The 14,491-nt window shown below is 41.2% G+C and overlaps 1 protein-coding gene across 3 annotated transcripts in view; it reads right to left on the bottom strand.

Moving 5' to 3' along the window:
* The window catches only part of ADAMTS9 (ADAM metallopeptidase with thrombospondin type 1 motif 9), a 162,489-nt gene that overhangs the window by 92,135 nt on the left and 55,863 nt on the right, over positions 1–14,491 (bottom strand). For all 3 annotated transcript variants that reach the window (XM_061128143.1, XM_061128145.1, XM_061128144.1), the window contains exons 13-18: positions 13,925–14,106; positions 13,699–13,835; positions 11,941–12,058; positions 11,603–11,698; positions 546–712; positions 324–453 (exon numbers count right to left, since the gene is read on the bottom strand). In XM_061128143.1, the coding sequence (XP_060984126.1) occupies positions 324–453; positions 546–712; positions 11,603–11,698; positions 11,941–12,058; positions 13,699–13,835; positions 13,925–14,106 (830 nt within the window). The remainder of the gene's footprint in view (positions 1–323; positions 454–545; positions 713–11,602; positions 11,699–11,940; positions 12,059–13,698; positions 13,836–13,924; positions 14,107–14,491) is intronic.

The following is a 14,491-nucleotide window of genomic DNA, read 5'->3' as shown; positions in this document are numbered from 1 at the left end:
TGCCAACTCATAAATTAGACAAAAGGAAACCAGATAAATTGCATATAATATGACTATTAAATTTATGTCTCTGGAAAGTCAATTTGGGAGAGCTGATTTTGCTTGGCTTCACACATGATGAGGAAACCAAACATGTCCTAAATACCTTAAACAGCTCAACTTGCCAGCCCAAAGTGACCATATAGAGGTAGAGAAAAATTAGGAAATGGATGCAGATAGAAAAATGTATGGATTACATGCATTTGGCTGCCTCCACAAAAAAGAAAGAAATAAAGAATTAAAAAACACATCAAATCCCCCGAACTCAACCTAAAAGTAGATACCTTGGCAGGGTTTGCTGCATGCTTGCCAGGGTCCATGACTGTTCCAGTAAAACTGTTGGGGTTTGTCTTCAATTGGAATATTGAAAGAATAGCGCACATCGGGGTTGTATAACTTTCCCACCGACAACACCTGGAATGCGCAGAGAAAATGGAGAGGATGGATGTGGGCATGGCAATTCAAGGAACTAGAAAAGGGGCATGGGCTCATGGCCAAGTTTTTACCTGAAGCAGAAGTTCTTGTTCAATGCGACCTGTGGAGTTGATTCTTTCCACAACATTGTCGGACCCACTGTATTCTATCACAGCATTCCCAATACGGATTTCCCTTTTAGACATCGTGACGACAAAGTCTCCATTGAGCAAGAATTCACCTTTACTGCTTGATAAAGCTGGTGGTGAGAAAAAAGAAATTATTGATTTGCTGCCATTTTTCTGTTTGCAAAATGAAAGAACACACTGATAGGCAGATAAAGTGTGAAGAATGTGGACTTTTCAGTCAGACACATACAGACTGAACTCTGAGCTTTGCCACTTCCCAAGTACATGGCCTTGGGACATCACTTTCCTACTCTTGGTCTTGATTTCTTTATCTCTAAAGTGGAGATAAAGACACCCACCCTTCATGGTGCCTTTGAAAATTAGCTGAGATATAATACAAGAGTGCTAATTAGACTGGGGTTTGTGATACAAGCCCTGCAGTTACAGGGTTACAGATGGAACTAATGAATGTGGTTACCAGAGGAGAAGTGGTGGGGGTGGGCAGGGGTAGGGCAAAAAGAGTAAGGGGATCAATTGGATGGTGATGGATGGAAACTAAGTTTTCTGTAGTGAGTATGCTGTAGTATACACACAAGTAGAAATACAATGTTGTACATGTGAAACTTACATAATGTTAGAAGCCAACATTGTGAAAGTCGCTCAGTCGTGTCCGACTCTTTACGACCCCATGGACTGTAGTTCATGGAATTCTCCAGGTCAGAATACTGGAGTGAGTAGCCTTTCTCTTCTCCAGGGGATCTTCCCAACCCAGGGACTGAACCCAGGTCTCCCACATCGCAGGTGGATTCTTTACCAGCTGAGCCACAAGGGAAGCCCAAGAATATTGGAGTGGGTAGCCTATCTCTTATCCAGCAGATTTTCCTGACCCAAGAATTGAACTGGGGTCTCCTGCACTGCAAGCAGATTCTTTACCAACTTAACTATCAGGCAAGATCTCAAAAGCAAATACAAATCACTTACAGGTGAAGAAACTCATCTCAATCTGTTTGTCAAAAGTAGCATTTCAAGAATACTTTGCAGAGAGAAATCAAATCCAGCCTTGTCTTAGCCCATTCCTAACAAAATCCATTTACCCAACTAAATTTAATCCAATCTTAGAAAATCCTGATCACGTGTAACTCTTTGCCTATACTTCAAGTTCAGTTCAGTCACTCAGTCGTGTGCGACTCTTTGAGACCCCATGAATCACAGCACGCCATGCCTCCCTGTCCATCACCAACTCCCGGAGTCCACCCAAACCCATGTCCATCGAGTCGGTGATGCCATCCAACCATCTCATCCTCTGTCGTCCCCTTCTCCTCCTGCCCTCAATCTTTCCCAGCATCAGGGTCTTTTCAAATGAGTCAGCCCTTTGCATCAGGTGGCCAAAGTACTGGAGTTTCAGCTTCAACATCAGCCCTTCCAATGAACACCCAGGACTGATCTCCTTTAGGATGGACTGGTTGGATCTCCTTGCAGTCCAAGAGACTCTCAAGAGTCTTCTCTAACACCACAGTTCAAAAGCATCAATTCTTCGGCGTTCAGCTTTCTTTATAGTCCAACTCTCACATCCATATATGACCACTGGAAAAACCATAGCCTTGACTAGATGGACCCTTGTTGGCAAAGTAATGTCTCTGCTTTTTAATATGCTATCTAGGTTGGTCATAACTTTCCTTCCAAGGAGCAAGCGTCTTTTAATTTCACAGCTGCAATCACCATCCGCAGTGATTTTGGAGCCCAGAAAAATAAAGTCAGCCGCTGTTTCCCCATCTATTTGCCATGAAGTGATGAGACTGGATGCCATGATCTTAGTTTTCTCACATCAAAAAGCTTAAACCACTTTCAATACCAGATATCAATTTTGTCCTGAACATTGTTCAGATAATATGAGTCTGAAATTTATTCTGGCCTGATTATTTTGTCTTTTTGAGTATTTATGAGTATTTAATTTCCTTTAAGTCAATTAAATAGAGCTCTTTTATGAATTAACTTTAGGCAATATCACACATCTATAACACACATATAGACGCATATGAACACATAAATACAGAGACCTCATAGTTCCTGTTCCAGAATTTCAGCCATGATCTTGAGAACCCAAACTATTTTTCCAAAATTACCTCAATTTAAAAAAAGAAAGCATATTATTTAAACATATATTATTAATGAAATGAACATTTATAACATTAGTTCCTACCCAAATAACTCTTTCTATTTCATTCAATAGTTGAACCTATTGAATCTTTGTTAGTCCTGTTTTGACAGATGTTGCAATTAAAAATCCATAACCACTATGATGCTCAAATATCACTTCTTTGGCAAGACCTGTTGAGGCAGTCAGCCTCTAATATGGCCCCAGTGATCCTTGCTGTCTATATCCACACCTTGTGCTGTCTCCTCCCACACTGAGTTGTACTGACTATATAATCACTAGGACACTGTGATGTCCAAGGCTAGGTCTAAGGCATTAGACCATTGCTCTTCCTTGAATCTCTGGCTTTTGGAGAAGCCAGCTGCTGAGTTGCTAAGATACTCAAGCAGCTCCATCGAGAAGACTTCTGCAAAAGGCAGCAAGGAACCAAAGCCTTCTGCCAAGAGCAATTAACTGTAGCATCCAGTAAGTGGACCTGCTGGCCCCAGTTAAGCTTTCAGATAGAATCACAACCCTAACTGAAATTTTCACAGCCACTTCAGGAGAGACCTCAAGCCAGAAACACCAAGCTATGCTGCTCCCAGATTGCTGACACACGGAAACTTGTATACTGTTTACACTTGTTATTCTAAGTCACTAGATCATGAGATAATTTGTTGTATGGTAAAGCCTACCTGGATCATTCTTTTTAAACCTTCAAATCCCTTCCATCCAAACTTTTTATCCAATTCCTAGCTTAATTTTTCTCCATAGCACTTTGTTTACGCTCTCTCTACTCTCCCAGAAAAAGAATGTAAGCAAGGATTTTTGGACTGTTTTGTTCACAGTTATATCTCAACTTCTGAAAGAACACATGGTAGATGCTCAAAAAATAGGGTTTTTTTGCGGGGGGGGGTGGGCGGGAGGGAGAATGAATGAATCTTACTGCAAATACTGCAAAAGATGAAATAATCAGTGAAGCTGAAAAAGTAATGTTAGAGAACAGCTTGTGTCAAGTGCCAAAACACCGGCCAACTGAGAACATGACAGAGTTAGACCAGTCAGACATTTAAGAAAAGGAAAAGAAAATGGACAAAGAAGATGAGACGACAGCTGCTTCAGGAGGAATAATTTAGTTCTCCAAATGTCAAGAGAGATTGTTGGGAAAGTAAATAAAAAAAATCTCAGGAAGCTTTTTAAAAAATGACTCCTTTTCAGATTTTACTGTTGAGCTCAAACTTTAAACAAAGAATGTACCATTCTGCTGTCATATAACTTGACTAAAAAACTTAGGCAAAAATATTTATCCATTGACATATTTTCCATTCTAAAAACCTGAGCATCAATTCCAGAAAAATAAACAACCCAATCAAAAAAATGGGCCAAAGATCTAAACAGACATTTCTCCAAAGAAGACATACAGATGGCCAACAAACACATGAAAAAATGCTCAACATCACTCATTATCAGAGAAATGCAAATCAAAACCTCAATGAGGTACCATTACACACCAGTCAGAATGGCTGCTATTCAAAAGTCTACAAACAATAAATGCTGGAGAGGGTGTGGAGAAAAGGGAACCCTCTTACACTGTTGGTGGGAATGCAAACTAGTACAGCCGCTATGGAGAACAGTGTGGAGATTCCTTAAAAAACTGGAAATAGAACTGCCATATGACCCAGCAATCCCACTCCTGGGCATACACACCGAGGAAAGCAGAACTGAAAGAGACACATGTACCCCAATGTTCATCGCAGCACTGTTTATAATAGCCAGGACATGGAAGCAACCTAGATGCCCATCAGCAGACGAATGGATAAGAAAGCTGTGGTACATATACACAATGGAACATTACTCAGCCATTAAAAAGAATACATTTGAATCAGTTCTAATGAGGTGGATGAAACTGGAGCCCATTATACAGAGTGAAGTAAGCCAGAAAGATAAAGACCAATACAGTATACTAACGCATATGTATGCAATTTAGAAAGATGGTAGCAATAACCTATATGCAAGACAGAAAAAGAGACACAGACGTATAGAACAGACTTTTGGACTCTATGGGAGAAGGCGAGGGTGGGATGATCTGAGAGAACAGCATCGAAACATGTATATTATCAAGTGTGAAACAGATCGCCAGTCCAGGTTGGATGCATGAGACAAGTGCTCGGGGCTGGTGCACTGGGAAGACCGAGAGGGATGGGATGGGGAGGGAGGTGGGAGGGGGGTTCAGGATGGGGAACACATGTAAATCATGACTGATTCATGTCAATGTATGGCAAAAACCACTACAATACTGTAAAGTAATTAGCCTCCAACTAATAAAAATAAATGAAAATAAAATAAAATAAAAACCTGAGCATGATGAAAATCAAAATATAGTTTTGTTGAACATAAGAAAAAATAAAATTTGTTTTCATACTTTTTGATTAATTTTTCAAGACAAGATCCCAATTATATCATGACAAAAATCAAATAATATCCCAATCATATTTTCTCCCTAGTAGTTATTAGCTCAGTTGGTAAAGAATCTTCCTGCAGTGTAGGAGACCTGGGTCGATCCCAGGGTCAGAAAGATCCCCTGGAGAACAAATGGCAACCCACTCCAGTAGTCGTGCCTGGAGAATTCCAAGGACAGAGGATCCTGGTGGGCTACAGTCCATGGGATTGCAAAGAGCTGGAGACGACTGTGCAACTAACTTTCACTTTCAGTTACTATAAAAATTTTTAAGTACCACTTTTTTTTTCCAGTACAACTGCTCTTTGAATAATGAAGTATTCCATGTTTTGAGCCTGACATGTAACAAGTACTCAAGAAAGCAGAACTACAAAACATCTGAGCTCTGAACAAAATATTAGAATGAGGCCCCTTCTCTTTTGTAAGTTGTACACAATTAGCATATCTCAGCAGGGAGGGAACCCTTAAAACACACAGGCCATGTAAATATTTAGGTGAATAAAAGGAAAGTGGAAACTTCACTCAGAGTTGGCAAATAGGATTCTTCCCAGACACCAATGTTAATCATTTGGTACTAGTCACTCAAGTAACTATGGAGAACAGGATTTCTTTTCAGCATCATGTCTCAGCATCTTAAGTGACATCTGTCTTGGTTCTGGGATGGGAAGAAGCCAAGTTATCCCAGGTTCCTGCCACATCCTAACCTGTCTTTCACCATGCAGACCAGAAGCAATGCATATGCAGAAGAGGTTGAGAGGATTTAGGGAAATTAGATATCGAACTCTTATGTGGAAATGAATGAAGGCTGTGATGTAGCTCTGAATAGACTCTGTGCCTCAGTGGCAGCAGGGCACTTGTTTTTGTAGACATGGGAACCTCACAGAGTTCACCCAACTGGGCACTATACGGATGCAAAGACTATTCTTTGCAGGCTCAAGAATGAACTGCATCAAATTTGGTCCCTAAAGCAGTGCTTCACCTACCAGAATTTCTACCCTTATAAGCCTTTTCTTGGCCCTGAGGGAACAGTAAGATGCCTTCACTCGAAATGGTTGGGAAGACAGTGGTGACACAGGAAAGAAAGCCTTTAAAAACATAATCTTTTAAAAAAGGCAATCCAAAATCTTGGTTTCTTTTTGATTCAAAATCATTTGATCATCCCTACTACCAACAGAATGTTGTTCAAACTCCTTAGCATCACTCTCTTATCTTGACCTATTCTTCCAACCTCACCATTCACTCCCACCGATAAACCCTGACTTCCAGTCATGTTCATCCCCAGGTCAGCTATACATTTTTCTATGTGGAGGCAATAAACTGAAGTGGTTAAAGGTATAATATCTGAAATCAGACTCATAAGGATTTTAATTCGTCCCACTTTGCTTGTTTGACCGTGGGGAAGTTTCTCAACCTCTCTAAGCCTCAGTTTCTTCCTCAGTTTCTTCCTCTGGATAACAGCTTTCTTATAAAGTGAAAATGAAAGTGTTAGTCACTCAGTCCTGTTGGAATCTTTGCAACCCCACGGACTGTAGCCTACCAGGCCCCTTTGTCCATGGAATTCTCCAGGCAAGAATACTGGAATGGGTAGCCATTTCCTTCTCCAGGGGATCTTCCCGACCCAGGGATCAAACCCGGGTTTCCCGCGTTGCAGGCAGATTCTTTCCTGTCTGAGCCACCAGGGAAGCCCAGCTTTCTTATAGAATTGTTGTAAATATTGAACAAGATAATGCATATAGGATTTGGTAGCTGGCAGATCAAAATGCCTTCAAATGCACTGTCTTCTCATCACACTTTTACAGATGCTTAATTTATAGATAAGAAAAGCATGACTTAAATATTATTAAAATATTTTCTGAGGCCAGGTGACTTCTAATCACGGAAATCTATCTCCAGAGCCTGTCAACCACCAGTTGTTTTCAAGAAGAAGGCCAACAAATGTCCATGAAATCAGTGAATGATTTCAGGCATTCTTTACCTTATGTGCAAATTGAAAGCAAATATGTTTAGCTATAGATTTTCTTAAAAAAATTAAGTTGTTGATTTTGCTAGATAGCATGAGCCTCTTTAAGTAAAGTCAAAAGGCGCTTTGTAAAGCCTAAGAAAGATCCCGGCCCATAGTAGGTGCTCAATTAATGATGCTGAAAGAACAAGTGACAGATTGAACCTGACATTTGTGACAAGAAGAACAGAGAGCTTTCAGCCAGATAACTGTCTTCCTGTCAGTATAAACCCCTGACAACCTCGCCTCCCGCAGCTCCTGCAGCATGAGGCCCACCAGTCACGCAAGATGCAGGGTCTCAGTGGGTCACCGGTTAGCGATGAGGTGGTTCTGTGGCGCCTCAGGCCTCCCAAGGCTGCCTCCTGAGGCGGGCACTTGCATGGCAGTGGCAGGATGTGCTGCCAGCAAAACCACCCAGTGCTTTCAAGTGGAGTCGAAGGCTAGCTACCTAGCTGATGCTTCGATGAAAAGGGGGAAATGAGATGTCACAAGGCCAGTTCTGTAAATTAAGCGATAATCCAGTTCTGTCTATATTCAAAGGGCAATCATCTAATCCTAGGTTAATTCTGGGGACCCTTTCCCACATCTCCAGGCTTCCTCGCATGCTTGTGCTGACTTGGGGGCATTTCACCCTTCACTGCATGCTCTTTATCCCAGCAAATGGTGAGTAGGAAAGGAGATAGGAGTCATCAAGTGAAATGGAGTTCCTGCTTTATCTCCAACTGAATCGATTCCTGTCTTCTCGCTGACACCATTCATCAAAGGTTAGTATCCTGGAGACAAATAAACACCATGGAAATGACTCCTTTTTTCTCCTAAAGAAATACGAAGATGACAGCACTGGGTGCAACTTGGCTTTAACCCAACTGGAGGGAGGGGTCTATGTTGAAAGGACGACCTTTGACACGGAGGCTTTCTGCTTCGGTACCTCGTGAAACAAATAGTTTCCTGAAAACAACCATCTACTGCCCCACCTCCCACTAATGCGATTAGGGAGCTAATTTCCTGGGTTGGTTTCCCCCCCATTTCACCCATCAGAGCTGGGCGGCTACAAAGGCCCTCTCTCCTGGAAATTGCTTCTTCACCAACACATGCAAAAAGAGTATGGCTTGACTGACCTTAAAGAAAAATATGAGGGATAAGGATGATGATTGCTTAGCAACGAAACAGCTGGGGCTGGACTCCAGCAAGACTCAATTGGGGGCTTTAAAATCTTCTTAGAGCATTTGCTGTGCCTTCCTTCAAACCGAGAGTAAACATTTACACACGCCAGATTTGGTAACAACATCATACTCTTCCTAACTTGTTAAGAAACCACAGTAAGGTTCAAAGGCTCTGAGGTCTTAACCTTCACACTTGGTGAACTGTGACGTGCCATCTTTGCTTGCACTTTTCATTTGCTTCCAAAGAGACGTTCTTTGACCAACAGGTAACTTTCCTGTAATATTCCATTAAAGAGCCATGACTACTTCAAACTGCCCGTCCCAGATGACAAACCTTCTTTAATTTTGCTTTCATTCTTTACAAGGAGATTAAGAAACCTCTAGTGAGACATAAAAGGATATCAGAAGGTCCTCCCTAATTTAGGTGCCCAACCTGGTTGATGAATTGAACTAAGGCCACTGCTTGAAAGGATATTTTTCCCCAGAAGGAGAAGAACACTGGAGAATCCTTTTCCTTTTTGAGGAGAAGAAAGGAATGGCTCAACATGGCATTTGGCTCTCAGGAAATTAACCAATAAAGGGGGCTGCATGCAATGCTGCTGGATTTAATTAGGAAGTAGCAAGACCACAGCAGTCACAGGCTCTAATTTATAACCCAGTCCACGAAGAAAAATGCCTGACCCATTTTGTACGGTGGTTGAAGGAAAAATGTGGGATTCCCCAAAAATAATTTGAAAAGGATCCCCAAGAACTTTGTTAACTGTTTTAAAAGGCACCACTCCTTTGAGTGTTTAGGGTGTGGAAAAGGTGATGTGACCACTGAGAACTGATTCCAAGAAAGATTTAACAGTCTTTCCTAAAAGAAGTGGAGGAGGAAATGGCAACCCACTCCAGTATTCTTGCCTGGAGAATCCCATAGACGGGGGAACCTGTTTTGACTTCAGTCCATAGGGTTGCACAGAGTTGGACATGACTAAAGCAACTTAGCATGCATGGTTAAAAGAAGGAGGGCTTCCCTGCTGGCTCAGTGGTAAAGAATCTCCCTGCCAGTGCAGGAGACATGGGTTTGATCCCTGATTCGGGAAGATCCCATATGCTGCAGAGCAACTAAACCTGTGAGCCACAACTATAGAGCCTGTGCTCCACAGCCCAGGAGGCACAACTACTGACCCACGTGCCACAACAACCGAAGCCCTTGTGCCTGAGCCTGTGTTCTGCAACAAGAAGAAGCCACTGCAATAAGAAACCTATTCACCCTAACTAGTAGCCCCCCACTCTCAGCAACTACAGAAGAGTCCTTACAGCAACAAAGACCCAGCACAGCCAAAAATAAAGAAAGAAAGAAATTATAAACAAATAAAAGAAGGAAGATTCTATATATTTCCATCATAATTCCATCCCCATTAATGGTAGGTACTCAGTACAGATGGTGTGAACGATGCTTATTCAATAACTCAGCCATCATGTACTCAGTTCATATTATGTAAAGGCTTTCGATCTTGAGCTAAAGAAACAAAATCACAGCTTCTGATCCTAAAACACCAGTGGTCACATAAATATATAAGAAACAAGTCTCAGCTGAGTTGATAGTGACTCCATTCTTTCAGCTGCTCAGGTCAAAACTGTGGAGTCACCCTTGAGCCTTCTCTTTCTCTCACATACCATATTCAATCCACCCACTAGATTATTTCAATAACTTCCTAACCAGTCTTTCTGTTTATACCCTGTGTACCCTTCCCCCTGGCCAACCCCCCATTCTGAATGTAACAAGTAGGGTACTCTTTTGAAAATATAAATACGACTATATCATGCTAGTCCATGGTTCAAAATATCCAGTAGCTACCCTTGTCTCTTACAATTCAAGTTCTTTCAACAGTTACATGGCCTTCTCTGATTTAGTCCTGATACGTGTTTAAATTCATCTAGGACTCTCCTCTGTGCTTACACAGCTCCAGCCACACTGGCCTCCATCTTTGGAACAAACCAGACGCATTACTCTTTTAAGGGTTTCACACTGGTTATTCCCTCTGCCTAGAATGCTCTTCCCCAGATATCTGTTATCGCTTGCTACAATTCAAGTATTTTCAATTCTACTGTTCCTGCTCCACCCTCAGTATCCCGATTTCCTCTATTTTCTAATTTTACTTATGACCTTCTAACAGAATATAGTTTGCTTATCTATTATTGTTTATCATCTATCTCTTCCCACTAAAAAGTAAGTTCTAAGGAAAGAGAGATTTTTATTTGTTAATGTTTTTGTTCAGTTTGTTTATCATGCCTAGAACAGAGCCTGGCACATATTCTGAATGAATAATGAGACACTGCAGATAATGCTACAACAGAGGAATTTGTTGTAGAGCCTCTATAGAGGATGTATTCAAGATGGATAAGTAGAGTCCCTGCCTGGGCATTATAAGAAAGTCCATTCATTTCTTTTAAAAATTGGCAGCCCAGCAAGACTGCCCTGATTTCTTCTAGATCTAAGTGCAACTCCTGCTGTTTTTCATAGCTAAGAAGAGTCTGGTTGTGCTAACTGACTAGCTCAATCCTTTTCTGTCATTATTCCAGTCCCCATGTCCTTTTTTTAAATTAAAAATGATTGGGTGAATTTCCTAATCATTTATGGAAGTTTACAAAATAATAAATTGAAGTGGAACTAGGATGAGCCACCAACTGAAAAAAAAAAAAAAATGAACATAGAGTTCCTGGTGAGTTGTGGTTAGAAAACAGGAATAAATTTGAATTAATCATGATCCTGTCCATGGTGAGAGAAGGATGGAGAACCTACAGAATAGCAAGATGGGCCATGTTAGTAATGACCTAAGAAAAATATTGCCAGTATACAACTTTTTGGAATGATCAGGCATAATGAAATATTGAATAAATCCACCTATGGTCTGCTATTGGTTAAGTTAAGTAACAACTTTATGAAAACACTGGCATGTCAGTTACTCAAAGGACAGATTTCTTTTTTAATGACTCAAAGATAGCAATGATTTTATGCTAAACTTAAAAGGCTAGTGCTTTCAAAATTTGATTTGGAGCATTTCTATTTTCTAAGATCCAGAGTCAATTCCTTGATATTGACTAGTGTAACTACATGACTCTTAAATCAACATACTGAGGGTACAATGTATGAAGGAGAAATAAAATAATGAGTTTCAAAATCAATGTCTTTTATAAAAATACATTAAATCTGAAAGCTCTCTACATGCTATAGGGAAAAGGAACCAGAATTCCTACAAAAGGCAGGGGCACCCATCTCACCTAAGTAGTTATCATCCTCTGATTTCCCTGAGAAACTGTGCTGTCGCACATCGATATTGGTAGCACCAGCTGGAATTAGTACCACAACGTTGTAACCTGAAAAGAATTGAGCAGAAATTGAGCATTCCACAGACTGGTTCATTTTCTCTAAGCATGGTGTAAAGGGTGGTGAATATATCAGAATTCTCACTGTTAGGTGTCTTATAGACAGATGGGTAATATACCTTAACAAGACTGATTTTATGTTTTACACAAATACTTTTATATATTACATGTGGTTAATAATGTTAACAGTTTGACTATTTTTCTTCTCACAGTTCTTAGGAACAAATTCTTACCATAATGTACTGTGTTAAATGTTCCTGCCACTGTTTTGCACGAAGAATTATCGCCACCACAAACCCCACATTTATCTCTCCGGGCTTTTGAGTTTAAAACATGATCGCATCCAGCTTGCTTTTAAAAAGAAAACAGTTGAAATACATGGTAAGTATTAGAGAGGTTATAAATTCTTTGGTAATGTGTTTCTTTGAAAAAGGGGCATTCAAAATGACAAGAAATTAAGGTCTTTGTAAACTTTTAAGCGTGGTGAACTCAAATAGTCTTTATCCTTGCTATGGGAAAAATGTGGTCCTTGGACCAGTAGCCATGGGCATCCCAAATGATGTTGGGGATGCAGAATCTGAGGCCCCACCCAGATTCACTGAGTCAGAGTATATTTCCTGGCATGTAAATAAGATTTTTGGTGCTTCAATTAGAAATTAAAGTTTGAGAAGCACTGGCCTACAAGTAAGTAAAGTAAATGAGAAAAACAGCTCAGGAATGGGAAAAAAAAATTAAGGAGTGGCTGAGGGCTATCCCATTAAACAGCTCACACCCCATCTTAAGGTAGCAGTCGCTGTCTAATCCACGATACTGCTGCCATGCAGAAACAGGAGGCTAGTGTTAACATTTCTCAATTTTCCAAGATCTTGAAAATTTGATTTCATGTGAAATCCCCTATGTTTAAACACTGGCTATGAATGGAGGACTAAAGCATGACTGCAGGCTGCCAGGTTGAGGCCTCAGGTTCCAAGCGGCCTCTTCACTGTCTTCCTACCTTAACGCAATGCAGCAGAGCAGACTAGAGTCTGAAAACGTCAGTGGCAACCACCAGAAGACCAGGAGGACAGAGTTCACATTCTCATCTATTTTGCTCCTTCGAATGAACCAGTCTCTGAGGAGAAACTCCATGTTTTGCTCTAGCATGAAGTGACAAGGAAGTCCTCACTATAGCTGTGGTCAGGAGTTGGGTGAAGCTCAGAGACTCTTTCATCAAATCCTACCAGTGAGGAGCTTCAATGTGCCCTGGACTGCTTACAAGGAACAAATGCATCATCCTAGAGCCTGGCTGTGTAAGAAATGACTTCTGACTAATGAGAACAGGAAAATAGTGCCAAACCTCAAGAAATCAGTGCTTTGATGCTTTACTATCTGCCACAAGTGTTATTCAATTTCTAAAACCTGCTGTCAGGAAGCTTTGGGGTTTAGCCTTATGCACAATGGTTAAGGTATAGAAGTTGTGTATAGTGTCGATTATAATTTCCTCACAGGGAAGTTTCTTGCAGGCCCCCACAGAAGAGTGTGGTTCTCAAACTTTGGCATGCATCAGAATCACGTAGTGCTGGGAGGGATAAATTAGGAGTTTGGGATTAACAGATATACAGTACTGTATATAAAATACATAATCAATAAGGACCTACTATATAGCCCAAGCACAAGGAACTACACTCAATGTTTTGTAACAACCAATAAGAGAGAAGGAAGGATATATATACATACACACACAGATAAATATAATTGAATCGCTGCACTGTACACCTGAAACTCGTATAACATTGTAAATCAATTACACTGCAATTTAAAAAATCAAATAAAATAAAACAAAGAAAAAAAAGAGAATCAGATGGTGCTCAAGCTGGTCTGAGGACCCCACTTTAGGAACCACTGCCCTAGAGATATTGCAGACACAAGCAGCTGCTATTGTATCGAGGAAGCTGCACATCGCAGCTTGGCAGCAGGACAACACGGTGAAGAGCGCGCCATCTGGGACTCACCCGGCACAGGCCTTGGACACAGATGTCATTGGTGTCCTGGCCACACGGTGTTCCATCTATCACTCTGTCACGGAGCTGATAGTAGGCTGTGCTCCCTGCCACCCTGCAGAACAGCTTGCAGCGGTCCTTCATCAAAACTAGACAGGAGAAACACCACACGACGTGACTTTCGTGCCTGGACCCTGTGCCAGCCTGCAGCCGTGGGCACCTCCCCAGATGAACTTACTTCCACTGTACTTTGGGACCCAGCGCACATTCGGATGCAGACCGTTGATGTTGAAATGCTTTCCATCAAAGTGAGCACACTGTTCGTCTCGGAAGTCTCGCTTCTGCTTGGGACACGGCTCTGTGTTGCAGGACTTAAATTTCATTCTGCGCCCTACACAATACTTGCCACCATTTTTGGGCCTGATGAAAGGTAAAGAACATACAGGCTGTATTATACTATATTTCTCTAATGTATTATAATGTTGTATGTTATAATGTGGCTTCCTGTCTTGGAGGGAGGCAAATGTGAAGTGGTCAGGACAAGGGCTCTGGGGGTCTGGGTTTGTACTCTGCCTTCAACATCAGTAAGTGTATAAGCCTGGGCAAGTCACTGAATGTCTGCAAGCCTCAACCCTTCCATGTGTAGAATGGGAAAGCACCATTCTGATAAGGTAAGGCAGTTTTGAGGATAAAATGAGAGAACATCTAACTTAAAGTTTGAAATATAAAATCTGGGGTCTATCAGGTCATGTTCTGTCCTCCATGCCCTGAACATCCACACTCCTTTAATGACAGAGAAGAAGAA

Source organism: Dama dama, chromosome 24, assembly GCF_033118175.1.
Source record: "Dama dama isolate Ldn47 chromosome 24, ASM3311817v1, whole genome shotgun sequence".
NCBI classification, from domain to species: Eukaryota; Metazoa; Chordata; class Mammalia; order Artiodactyla; family Cervidae; genus Dama; species Dama dama.
The sequence above is the reverse complement of the archived record's forward strand: the minus strand, read 5'-3'. Positions and strand labels throughout refer to the sequence as shown.